Source organism: Neoarius graeffei, chromosome 9 (genome assembly GCF_027579695.1).
Source record: "Neoarius graeffei isolate fNeoGra1 chromosome 9, fNeoGra1.pri, whole genome shotgun sequence".
NCBI classification, from domain to species: domain Eukaryota; kingdom Metazoa; phylum Chordata; class Actinopteri; order Siluriformes; family Ariidae; genus Neoarius; species Neoarius graeffei.
The window spans coordinates 56314301-56328530 of record NC_083577.1 but is presented as its reverse complement, the minus strand read 5'-3'; the positions used below and the strand labels follow the sequence as shown (position 1 = coordinate 56328530).

At 39.5% G+C, this 14230-nt stretch overlaps 1 protein-coding gene across 3 annotated transcripts in view; it reads right to left on the bottom strand.

Annotated features, from left to right (window-relative positions):
• epha3 (eph receptor A3) overlaps positions 1-14230 on the bottom strand; it is a 138170-nt gene that overhangs the window by 31108 nt on the left and 92832 nt on the right. For 2 of the 3 annotated variants that reach the window (XM_060929871.1, XM_060929872.1), the window contains exons 6-11: positions 11399-11523; positions 6707-6869; positions 5325-5427; positions 4743-4807; positions 4402-4611; positions 3092-3277 (exon numbers count right to left, since the gene is read on the bottom strand). In XM_060929871.1, the coding sequence (XP_060785854.1) occupies positions 3092-3277; positions 4402-4611; positions 4743-4807; positions 5325-5427; positions 6707-6869; positions 11399-11523 (852 nt within the window). The remainder of the gene's footprint in view (positions 1-3091; positions 3278-4401; positions 4612-4742; positions 4808-5324; positions 5428-6706; positions 6870-11398; positions 11524-14230) is intronic. The other variant, XM_060929873.1, reaches the window with a different exon arrangement.

Below are 14230 nucleotides of genomic sequence, written 5' to 3'. Positions count from 1 at the left end.
GCTAAATGGGGTGTGAAAGTCTCTGGGTTATTAAGAATTAACAAGGCTAAGTTAATAAATCATGTCACATCACAGGTTATGGAGGACACATGCCAGCCCTGTCCACCCCCACTGCCGAAACTATGAACCTAGAGCTGCTTTCACATACATGCACTGTAGGTATTTCTCTCTCTCTCTCTCTCTCTCTCTCTCTGATAGTATTTAATAAAGTCTAAATCATTGCAAAACTTTGGATTCAGCTATTACTTCACTTGAAATGACCAAGCATAAGAGAGTCATGGTTAGCATGAATTTTACTTGAACAGCAGATTTCAAAGCAGTTTATATATTTTGCTCAGATTTAGAGGAAACGGCCCTAATATATGAAAATATTCATGTTAAGGAGCCTCTTAAGATTAGAGACACAGGCTTTGATCATGTAATATAATGAACATTGAGTGAGATTTATGACACCAAGTGAATGGTGTCTGTTTGCAATTTATTGTGGTGCAAAGATTAGAAGAAGCAGTTCAATAAAACAGTTTCCTTTGCTAAGGAGGGAACTTACCAGCATCAAGATATTTACTAATCTATAACTCAAAATAGGTGGCACGGTGGTGTAGTGGTTAGCACTGTCGCCTCACAGCAAGAAGGTCCTGGGTTCGAGCCCAGTGGCCGATGAGGGCCTTTCTGTGTGGAGTTTGCATGTTCTCCCCGTGTCTGTGTGGGTTTCCTCCGGGTGCTCCGGTTTCCCCCACAGTCCAAAGACATGCAGGTTAGGTTAACTGGTGACTCTAAGGCTACATCCACACGACAACGGCAACGAGATGTTATTTAAAAATATATCGCGTCCAAATGGGCAACAATCAGTAAAATATCAGGTCCATATGGCAAAGCAACGCTTGCTGAAAACGATGCAATACACATGCCACACCTCTAGGGGCGCTGTAAGACGGTCCCTTCGGAGACACCAGAACAATAGAAGAAGTAAGGACGCATGCGCATAAACTATTATGCGCGAGACTTCATATTAGCCACAAAGTCAGGAAAATCTGTTTGTAAAATTACATTATAATGACCAAATACAATGAAAAGTATTTTTCCAGTCTCACCTGTGAAAGGTAATCCCATGTGATCTCGTTTGGACGGCAAACCTGTTGGTACAGTTAAACACAGCTAATCTTTATTCTCCGCTTTGACCTCTCCAAAATGGCGGTGAGGATGACATGATTCTACGCGGAAGGCGGCATCTTTAATGGTCCGGAATAAATTGAATGATACACGTTGATGGATTAATTTGTTGTTTCTCACCTGTGAAAGGTAATCCCATATGATCTCGTTTGGACGGTAAACCTGTTGGTACAGTTAAACGCAGCACATGAATCTTTATTCTCCGCTTTGACCTATCCAATATGGCGACGAGGATGACGTATGATTCTACGCGGAAGGCGGCGTCTTTAATGGTCCGGAATAAATTGAATGCTACACGTTGATGGATTAATTTCTTCTACGCCCTTTTTGAGGAATGTATTGTAGGACTTAAACCCACATCTGAAGAGGTGAGATCGCTCCTTTTTTTTCCCCTATTTTTGCTGGCGGGATTGACTCTGCCTTAAGGGCTATTCTCTCTCTCACTTTGCACCATTACACAATAAATATTCACAGTGAAAATATTTTGTAAGCGCGTTTCATGAACCAAGTTATAGGATTTGTTGACAACTCGCATCGAGTTCGTTACACTTCTACCCAGCGTGAAGCACTCACAGTCATGTGGTTGTGACATCATTGTAAACAAATCCGTTCTACTCATCCAGACGACTTCACAACGGCAATGTTGCCAGATCCTTCCACTCTGGAACCCGTTCTCAAAAAGATTGCGTTTTGGGCACCCAAAACGCCGGTGCTGTGTGGACGCCAGGCCTAAACGATAAGCAATTGTATCGGAGTCACCTGAATCCGTTGCCGTGTGGACAGGGCCTAAATTGACCATAAGTGTGAACGGTTGCCTTTGTGTCAGCCCTGCGATAACCTGGTGATTTGTCCAGGGTGTACCCCGCCTCTCACCCATAGTCAGTGACCCTGTAGGACAGGATAAGCGGCTACAGATAATGGATGGATGGATAACTCAAAATAGCTAATGCTTCATTACCATTAAAGTCATTCTAAAGGGGCTTGCAACTAACCTATAGTTCAAAACCCAAATTTAAAAAAAAAGCATAATACTTTTGTTGTGTAGTTGTGTGTTCAAATGTCTCATCTCATCTCATTATCTGTAGCCGCTTTATCCTGTTCTACAGGGTCGCAGGCAAGCTGGAGCCTATCCCAGCTGACTACGGGTGAAAGGCGGGGTACACCCTGGACAAGTCACCAGGTCATCACAGGGCTGACACATAGACACAGACAACCATTCACACTCACATTCACACCTACGGTCAATTTAGAGTCACCAGTTAACCTAACCTGCTTGTCTTTGGACTGTGGGGGAAACCGGAGCACCCGGAGGAAACCCACGCGGACACGGGGAGAACATGCAAACTCCACACAGAAAGGCCCTCGCCGGCCACGGGGCTCGAACCCGGACCTTCTTGCTGTGAGGCGACAGCGCTAACCACTACACCACCGTGCCGCCCTGTGTTCAAATGTAAAATACATAAATCATCCTCAGTAACCATTTTATTCTGATCACTGTCACAGAGGAAGCCAAGTTTATACTGGGAACCCTTGCTGTAAGGCGGGAATACACCCTGGATGGGATGCCAGTCCATTGCAGGGCATCGTGCACACATATTTCACACATTCACACTCATTCACTGGCATGTTTTTGGGAGGTGGGAGGAAACTGGAAAGCATGTAGAGAAAACCTACATGGACACGTGGAGAACAAAATGCATAAATGCACTTTACAAGCACTTTTAAACCGCATTTAAACATGTCATTCTGCTATAGCAAGTCATTATAAACTCTGCTTTTAGGCGAAATGAAAGCTTCCGACTCAGGCCATTCTTTAGCATTAGAGTGAAAATAAGATAAAGTCTTATTTATAAATTGTTTTACCAATTCACTGCATCTAGTATATAAACCAAATAGTGAAATATGTTGAGATGCAACTCACTGCGAGTGACCACTCCTTCCAGTCTGATAATGTTGGGGTGATCAAATTGTCCCATGATGCTAGCCTCACTCAGGAAATCTCTCCTCTGTGTCTCCGTATATCCTGCTTTCAGGGTCTTGATGGCTACACAGATCTCTTTCTTAGAAGGCAATTTCAGACGACCACTACACACCTCCCCAAATTCACCTGGACACATAACATTTAGATCGAGGTTATTTTCTTCATTCTTCTTTAGTTTGTTTAATAGCCACATAATTAATGAAGGATAAATAAAGTACAGCATTCTGTGGCTCACTCCAGCTTGGAGGCCACTGAGTTCTGGATATTTTTGTAAGTATTTTAAGCCATAATCAGACATTAGTGTCATATTGTTCAACATCAAAAGACAACAGATAAGAAATACACTTCATCCTTTTTTATTAAGTGTCCCAAAGCATTATGTCACATGCCATATGTACGTAAATGGCTAACTGCACAGCAGTTCTAATGAACAGCACAAATTACAATTCAGCTTGTAACAATACAAACCGTTACAAGCTGACTACCTCTATTAGACTTATCTTCTTAATGTTTTTGCATTTATTAAGAAATAATTTAAAAGTAAATATATACATATAACAAAGAAATTGTTTTACCAATTCTCATTGCTATGTGGTGAAGAGAAGCCCGTGTACATTTTTGTAACTGCTGCCCCATTTGTATCATGGGCTCATATTGTGCCCATGATACAAAATGTTCACCATCTCAAACTTGCACAGTCATCTACAGCATTCAGACTGGTAAGCATTGCACATAAATAAAACAGTATTATTCTCTAGCCTCACCAACAAACATGTAATTATCTTAGTAAATACATAAGAAAAAACCTGTTTTCTTTTTTCTCCTCATACTTTATTGCATTAAAAACACTAGTTTGGAACAAGGTACAAAAGTCTAAGGCATAAATCTTCTTAATGAAATGGCTTTAGAGTAAAACCTATAGAAAACATTCTCATTATTTGCTGGGTTCTCTTGCATTGGCTTATCCAGCTATAAATTATGAGGCATTATTTTGATGTGTGCTATACTGGTTAAGACATCAGGAACGTTGAGTTCCTGGGAGAGAATGAGCTACAGGGGGTGAAAAATAATATCCCAGCTGGAGGTATGCTCCGCTTACCCACACTCCTGAGCTCCATCGGCACACACTCTATTAAAGGCAGTGAGGCGATGAGGATGAGTACTGAAAGCAATGCTCTCCTCATCTCCGTGCTCACAATCAAAAGCATATACTTCCAGCTGAGGTGCTAAATGGTTCACATTTACATTACCTGTCACATCTGTTATAAATGCATTTTGCCCTGTTGCAGGTAGCTTCATTACAGCTGCAGAGGTTGAGGCGGGCCAAGGCGTACCTGCACCCACTACTTTGTCGATGGCGATGCAAGAAGCGTCTAACTCCTTGGCAAATTCATGCACTGCCTGACTCGGGTCTTCATAAGTATGGGGATCCACATAAGTCCTAATACCAGGCAGTCGCACTGAAAATAAGCAAAGAATTAAGGGAATGTTTATATCATTATTGAGTTAATTATCCTGGTTAAATAATCCCACTGGGTGGACCATTGGGTTCCACTGTATTGACTGACAGAAAATTAATTACATTACTTACAGTGACCATTACCAAAGTGAAGTCTCTTTTTGTCTGGATGTTTGGATTTGCTGTAGCCAGAGCACCTGTCAATCAGAGTGTTGAAAGCTAACAGTTATCATCAGTGACATTTGGGTGAGCCTTCTGCTACTCTATACTATGCCAGAGAACATCGAATGACTCAATAGTCAAAATTCATGGCCCGGATGAACCTGTCTACTTTGCTATGAAGCAGAGCAGTATTTTAGAATCTTATAATAAATCAGATATTTATGCAGTCTTTCAACAGCGCTGTCTGCCAAGATCAGACCCTCTGCCTGACTTGACACTCAAGCTCTCATGGCGCCTGTTACATTAAGTAAAGCAGAGGCAGGAAAAATAATACAGCTTTTGCCAAGTAAATCATCCAGAACTATATATAGCTGTTTGACATGCAGGGGCATGGTCTTCTTACATCTACGTCTTCATCTAGCAGATATTGGGGGTGGGAGGTGCTGAAGGGGGGACATTTGAGTAAGACACATGTATAAGAGAGAAATGACAGGTTCAAGATGGCCACACTTAAACCTCTGTAAAGTTGTTAAGCATGAGTGACAGACCAACCTGCTAATCACAATGTAAAGCACCACGGTGAGGAGGATGATGGCTACAGCAGAAGCAATTGCAATTAGCACGACCTGACTGTTCTCACTGGAGATTGAGAAAGCTGGGAGAGACAAACAAAGAGATAAAGAAACACAGCAAGAGCAATGAACTGGATCAGAGTATACTAAATAAGAGAAGATGCAAAGGAAATACTGTTAAGATTTACGTGATCCTGCACAGGTCAAAGTAAAGTTTAGAGGAAAGCTTGGCAAGAACAAGAACATTCTTTACTCTATATCAAAAACAGATTTGTCACCATCATGCATTATCATCTGTTTCTTAAAATTAATTCTCATTTAACAAATTGCCACATCAAATCTACTCTGCAGATGCAATAATTTTTTAAAATAAGCCACAAATCCTGACAAACCTCCAGTCTGTGAAGTAAAGCGCGGGAAAGCTCTGGTGACTGATTCTCTAAATCCCAAATGTAGAACACTTTTTGCTCAGATTAACAAATGAATAATGAGAGCTATCATCTCAGGGGAGCTATGCCATCATTTTACATTTGCTATGCATGTGGAGTTCGATAGAGCCATAACCAGTTCAGTAACCTGGAGATACGAAAGTGCCTCCTGCCTGTATTCTATCATCCTATTCCATGACCATGCATTGATTTCCTATAAATGTTTCATTAGCGAGACGAGTACAGAGAAAGGAGAGGTTCTGCTCTGATAACAGGATATACAGTGTATCAAATACACCTGCTGTGCTAAATGCAAAGGATTTCCTGATATAACAATGACAGAACATTTTTGCCATCAGTAAGACTGGTGTCTTATATCTAAATAGCTTACACATTACACACACACACACACACACACACACACATATATATATATATATAATCTCATCTCATTATCTCTAGCCGCTTTATCCTGTCCTACAGGGTCGCAGGCAAGCTGGAGCCTATCCCAGCTGACTACGGGCGAAAGGCGGGGTACACCCTGGACAAGTCGCCAGGTCATCACAGGGATATATATATATATATATATATATATATATATATATATATATATATATATATATATATATATATATATATATATATAAAGATAAAAATCAACTTACTGTTACAGTACAATTAAAAACAATAAGTAGTTACAAACATAACACTGGAAGAAGGGATTTTAATAAGGTGGTTGCAACAACAACAAAAAGAGTTCATTGGTAAAGTGGGTCTAATCCTAAAAGTATCCTAAATTATATAAAACACCCCAACATTAAACCTTGATTTAGTTTGGGACTGAATTCTGTATAATCCTCCATGAGTATGTAAATGGCGCAGGTAATGCTGACTTATTATACAATACTGAGGTGGGAAACCAGTTTGTGCTTACAGTCTGGGCTGGTCTCAAACTCAAACTTGCGGCTGCTGCTGCCATAACCCGCAGCGGTACGAGCTCTAATCTGCAGCACGTATCTGGTATCAGGTTTCAGTCCATTCAGAGTCACATTCGTGCCCTTGCATCTCAGGATGGTGTAGCTGGTCTCTTGTTCTTGCTTCAGGAAACAAGGGAAACAGAAGAAAAATAAAACGAAAGAGAGAAATGTTAACATAACAGATACTGATACAGAATGCACATCTGAGCAAATCTGAAGTAGTTCAGCCCCAATCAGAGCAGGCTGTCTTGCCTGAAGGCTATTTGTATAGTTGGTGGAGGTTAGACAAAGTCATATTGAGTAATTTCCCACATACAAAAAAGGTGTATCCATAATTAGGTAAGTCCCAGACTGCTGTAGACGGTACTAACTCGTTTTGATAAATGGCCACCTTTATCTTTATGGCTTGTCTAAAGACCTTTAAGGTGCAATGATCCTCTCTACCGCTCTAAAAAACCTACAATGGATTTATGGGGCATCCTTCTTTTGAACCCACTGTTTCCAGATGTGCCTCTGGTGGGGTTCAAGTGAGATCAGTGGAATGAACAGGGTGTGGCACTTTAATCTGTTTACTGTTGGTTACTATAGCATTGAAAGGATTCACTATTGACTGCAGGCTCAGTCAAATCTCACGCTTTTACTCTTCACCCACCAGCCTTTAGGCGCCCTAACAGGTATTCACCTGAAAAGTCTTTTGCATGTTGCATCATCTTTGATCCTTTAGAAGTTAATTTGTTCACACAGTGTTTTTGTTTTAAATGCATCTGTTGAACTGTAAAATTTATTTGAACTTTGACCTCCCATTCTAAAGAATATGTGCATACGACCTGGCAATGCCTTCGGATTTAACCAAATGTCTGACCTTCAGCATCAACAAAGAGCAAAGCTATCACCAGGTTTTATATAAAAATCAGGGTAAGAAAGCACTCTGAAACTTCATCTGGAGTGCATCGAGTTTTATGGTTTAGCAAGCACTTTAAATTCACTGGGAAGATGAAACCAATACCCTGCATCTTATTGTATGTGCGTCCGTTCAAGTCGTAAATCTTTTCACAGGTTGTCACTGTTCACTGCTCATGACACCATGAGATTCCCTGAAAATTATTTACAGGTGTGCGCAAATGTTTTATGCTGGAAGTATTCTTACCATATGTCTCAGTGGTGCATCAGCTACTTCCACACACTGAGGCTTGCAGTTGTTACTTCTCAATATGTAGGCTATTGGTGGAATTTAATATGCTTATCATGTTCTGCTCTGACAATCTAAACGCTCCAATCTGGGAAACTGCCTCAGCTTCAAATCAAAAAGAAACTGCATGAATATAAAATTTATCTTCCTTCTCTACAAGCTTGAAAAACAATCCAAATAAAATAAAACTTCCTTTCTTTTTTTTAAACTCTCATAGATTAAAATGACATAACTAATTGCAAATGTGTGTTCTCACCGGTTTCCTTGCTTTGATTAAGATGATTAAAAAGCCCTATATCCTATGTCTTATTTTGGCCATTCTTTTTAGATGAAGTATTGAAAAAGTTTGAATGGTGAGATATTTGGTACTAAAAACATGATATTTTATGTTAGATACGTACACCTAGCCCCTGATTTACTAAGAACACAAATAAAGCACACAGTTGTTTTTCCTTTCAGGCACAGTAAATAGCACAGAGGTTGGTAATTAATCTATTTGCAAAGACACCACCCTGTATTTTGCACGTTTAGCTGGAAACGCCCCAAAATGCATATTTATTAAGGCAAACATGTAAAACAGACAAGATGAAAATCTCTAGACACTGTTAACACTTCTCTTCCACTCGTACTGCTTAGTCTTTTTTTTTCTTGTAAAGCGACCTTGGGATAGTGAAAGACGTTATAGAAATGTAACTTATTCTTCTTATTATTATTTCCGCTGTCTGGAGATGAAATAAAGATGCCTGCTGTTCACAACCAGTGAACTAAAGTGATGCCATTAACATTCAAGCACCTTTCTGAGTATTCTAACTGTTCCAAGTAGGGCTGTTTTCTGTAAGCGTTCTACCCTGATGTTTACCCCTATTTTTTTTTATCCAGTTTTTAATCTGTTGACTAACTGTACCTACTGCACCTACAATAACTGGTATTACATCTACCTTCTTCATATACCACAGTCTTTTTATCTCTCTTGCTAAGTCTTCATATCTTTTCCGCTTTTCCTTTTCTTTATTGCAAACCCTGTTGTCTCCAGGGCAGGCAACATCAATAATCAAGCACTGCTTGTCAATTTTGTCTACTACAACATCTGGCTTTCTATTTTCTAGTTCATGGTCACACTGGATCATGAAATCTCATTGGATCTTAGCATATTATTATTATTATTATTATTATTATTATTATTATTATGTTAGTAAATTAGTTTGCACATTTCCAGGTGTTATGAAATTTTCACACACACATACACACACACTACAAAATATTTGTCACTCAGGGCAATACAGTAGTTTGAAGTCTCATTGCCTACATGAAGAACTTACATGAAGCAGCAGGGTGTTTTTTTTTTTTCTTTTTTGAGAAGCATTGCGTGACTGTTTTCACAGGAGCTGCATTATTTCAATTATTTCAATATTTGTATTTTTAATGCTATTTAGGAAAACATTTACCACTGTTTATGCTATACAGTGGTTTATGGTATACATCTTTTCCCAGTATAAACACTGTTGTTTTGAACCAGACCCATAGATGCCATTTCTTTTCTGAAAACTCACTTAATGAATTCAGAGCTCTTTTGTGGGCTTAATGCCGTGGACTCTTGGTGTTACTGTGGTTACTGTGAGTCAGTGAGCCCTGTGAACAGATTTGGAGGCCCCTTTTCTCTCTCAGTGGGTGTGTTTGTGTATTTCTTAAAAGGGTGAGGGGCACTCTGTTATCCTCTGCCAGCCTGTATCAAGGGCACTATAATTCCAACCAGGGGTATTCCTTTGCTTTTCCACATGGCAGACCCAGTTGTGTAGGATTTGGACAACTTAAACCCTGCTTTTGGAAACGATGCCTCAGTAGCATGTGTAATTAACAGAATCATTGAGGAGATACAATAGATTTGATTGTAAAAGGAAGATACCATGCCACCCAGGGTCAAACAAGACATGGATTTCAGGGGCCTCAGAGTGTACATGTGCCAGTGAAGCTAGCCCCAGATGAAATGGCTTTGGTTACAAATAAGGAGATTATGGCCAACCTGCAGCATTTCACAGGCTGCGATTTGGAGTTTGGCTGATCACAGTGAAAGGTTTTTTACAAAGGTCCTCTGTAGGAAGCAGAGGAGTCAGCCACACCTCACCAGCTCTCTTTTTTGCCAGTGGACTGAACTGTGTTATTAGTATATCTGAAACATTTTTGTAGCCTCTCAGCTTAACATAGTAGATACAAAAAGGCCTGGTATTTTTGTAGAAACTCAAGAGCAAAAAAAAAAAAAGCTTCATTACTGTTCATTAATAACTTTAATAACATTAAATGATGCATTATTACTCAGTTAATCGTGCCTTTTGGGAATGGGGATATAATTTACCCACTGTAAAACATGATATATTAAATGAGAGTATAAATATTTAAGATAACTACTCAAGATAATTCACAGTCAGTGTTGATGAATAGTTTTGTAAGGTTTTGATAAAGACGTGTTAACATCATTCAGGAGCATGAGAGCAAAAGCAAAGAGTTTTGTCCTTTTATTCACTTTTGGAGACAACGGAAGCCTGTGTGCAATTTAGTGCATATTTTACATGCATGTGAATGTTTCTATGTGGTTACAGAATCAAGCCATTTACTCAGTAGACTATGAAATGTTGTTTCTGTGGGAAATTTCTGGCTAATTGCCATTGGAAACTAGGCCTTTTTTTCACACCCTCAGATTCCTTGCCAGTTTGGGAGAGACACACAATGTCAGGGTCCAATTAAGTGCCAAAGCTGGAGCCCCACTTCCTGCAGTCTGCCTGGCCTGAGGGACACATTACCCACTTCATGCAGGAGTCGAAGATATCACAGTGTCTGACAGCATGAAAGAGCTCCACTGAACACTGACCCTTAGAAAGCTCTCAGTGGCAACAATGATGTGGGGCAACAAAGCTCACCCTGCTATTCTGCATATTAAATCAATCAGGGCCAAATCCCTGTATGCTTCATTAATCACACAGCAGCTGTGGCAAACCTGGATAGAGGCTGACTTAACTGACTTACGACAGGGCAGCATGGCTTATGATTAATTTTTGTTTTTAAAGATGAGAGAACCTGGGTGTCTTGCACACATGGGCTTAACAGACAAGTGGTGTTTATATCACTGCTTCTCCTGATGCAAAGGATTTATGAGACTCAAATTTAAAACTATTTGACACTGAATGGCCCACTATTGTTTTTCTTTATACTATGACCCAAGATTAAGTGGGTAATGAAGATGAATGAATAAATGAATGAATAATTTGAATCAAAACAGCACGCTCACCAGTCAGCAATGTATACAATGTTAATAAATTAAATCTCTATACATATGTCTTTCAGAAGTTGGATTAACAAAATACACTCTTTAATCTCCATAAAAAAGGCCATAGAGAAAGATTTAGACCCAGGTTAAATGCTATTAGTGTTGAATGTCCAGAGTGAATAGCGATTAAACTGCCCCCACCTTCTCATAGTACTTGACCTCGTAGTCCAAGATAATACCATTGGGTCTTTCTGGCTCCAGCCAGGAGAGTGAGATGCTGTTTCGGGATGTTCTGTCTTTCCTGATAATTGTGACCTGGGATGGAGCTGAAGGGAGAGAAAAAAAATAAAGGGAGATGGAGAGTGAAAAAGAGGATTAACTTCTGCCATGCTGATTCTGACTTCATTACATGCATAGTTCACAGAAAGTTCAGCAATTTTGCTTCAACTATCCAAGCCTCCTGTGAATTGATTACTGGTAACCTAATTTAGTGTTCTTCAGTTGGGGCCAGTTTTAAAGTTTGGAACGACACAATGATGCGTTTGTTTATAATTTGCTTTGTCGCTGCATAGTTAGTCTGGTTTTGTCACAGTAAACGTGTTCAGGTCTGTTTAGGTCTAGCAAGCATTTTCAGCTCTCTCTCATTCTTTGAAAAGCGAATAGCAATCTCTTATACAGTATGTTTCTCTGCTTCAGTCCTTCACATGGTCTCAATATGTGATCATAATTCAAGTCAAATTTCTATCCCTCCCTTCTACTGACTGACTGACTTGCGTTCTTTTTCAGTTTTACAGCTCTTTAATTGCAAGGCAGCAATGAAGCCATGAAGGCCTCTGACTGGCCCAAGTTTTAATTTTATTAGACCACAGGAAAAAACATGTTGTTCTTTGAAATGTTCAAGGTTTTTCTTGACTGTGATTACACAGTTTTCATTTTCCTCCCATTTGGAACTTTTTTTTTTTACTGTTAATGAATCCAGATGGATCCAGTCTGTTCCTTGCACTCCTACACACAATTCTGATAAGGTATTAGTGAAGTTTTATAGTAACTGAAGTTTATGGAGTTTATGGTAGGCAAGATTTATAGTGTATGGACTATTGTGCATCTTTCTCAGCTTTGCTTGGAACATCAGAGTATAAAACACTACATATTCTTCAGATCGTTTAAAAAAATGGAAATATTCGCCTACAGTGTAGCCCACATAGGCAGAAGTTACAAAAATATAGTGATGAATCACCTCGCCAACAACCAGTATTGGAATAAAACCCAAAGTACAGGCCGGTGCCATTTACAGGTGTGACCAGAGGTTTTCTGCACCACTGTATTACAAACTGCTTCAGAAATAAACATTTGTAAATAATCTTTGTGAAATGTAGGCATGACATTGACAATCTGCAGATCACTACATCACCAAATATCCTCCACATGGCTTTTGAATTGTCCTATATCTCAATATGGATATAGTTGCGACTTCTCTATTGAACTCTTTCTTTCTTTTTCTCTGCTCCCCTGGTTCCTCAATAGGCCCTGCAGATTTTAGGAAAGAATCTCGCAACACTCTACGGACATAACTCTTCATCCCCTGACTTTTTACTACAGCTAGAGTCGTTTTCCCATAAAGCATAGTCCAACAATATTAAATAATGGGTAAAAGGACATCACATCCAGTTCCAGCTCTCATATTGTCATCAGCTTTGTTGAAATTCTACATCCTGTGCTGGCAGGAATGAGCAGGAGGCCGTGGTTTGTCTGACGACACCCTGTCAAAATGGCAGAACACAAACATTTTAAAGTTTTTGTAGGCCAAGAGCAGATTACTGTCCTAACACAGAGGGCATGTGGTGTCTCCCTGGGGCTGTGCCGCACATGCTAGCTGTGTTTACACGGAAAGGTCTGTACTGACATCCCTGTAAGACCTCGTAAATATGCTCTTCAACAGGGAGTGCAGCTGCAGAGTGGGAGCGCTGGACTGGCCATTCACACGTCTCTCTCGCTCTTGCTTTCATTTGCATTTTATAAGACAATAAATGTAACTGCAGTGTTTATCCAAGGTCGAGGGAGTAAAGCTGCGGTGAAAGGGGTTGTGATCTCGCATGTTTCAAACTCTCCAAAAGACCCCAAAGATCAAATGAAATACGCATTTATATCCACTGTTTACATTGAGATGAGTGAAGCCAAAAGTGAGAACACTTTAGCTGAGCAGTTTATCTGAGCTTGAGAGCGAAGGCAGTTGGAGTAGAATGGAAAAGAGAAAAAACTTTGTAATGAGAGACATAGTGAAAGTATGTAGTAGAAACACAAACACAGCAGTAGCTATAATAGTACAGATGATGCTTCGTGTCTCTCTGGAACTTGTAATCTCTGCATATCAAAAACTTGAATAAACTGACCATGTCTCCTTTTGGAATGTAAGTCAATTTAGGTCACGCTTAGTGTCCTCTACATTTTCCATCAAATAATTTAAGGGCCATATTTTTATTTACTGCCCGACTTGTTGAAAGCCTAAAGCTTTTCTTAAAGCATCAGTGTCTGGCAATCACATTGTTAATAGACTATAGCTGTGACAGCATGAAGAAAGCTAAAACCACAACAACATCTGTACACAATGCAATCAACTTTGACAAGAAAACATCACTAGAATCATAAGGCCAAATTAATACTTAATCATATAATGTTTGTTCAAAAACTTAGATTTATATATAAAATCAGGCTCTCTTATGCAAATAATAATAATAATAATAATAATAATTATGATAATAATTATAATAATAGGGCTTTTTGTCATTTTATAATTGCCACAAGCATTTCCTCATTATTTTTAAAAACATATTACTATCTATGAACCAGAAGCTGATACTGCAAAGACTAAATACCATATTATATCAAATATATCTGCAGTCTCCTCTCCATCACTGTAGTGCTTTTACAACTGGTTTAAACTGCTCCCTGTGGTAAAAGGGTGCAAAACTATCAATCCTTAGCCTTTGATCTACAGTAGCCCTCTACCTACTGTTTTATGGCTCCAAACTTGAG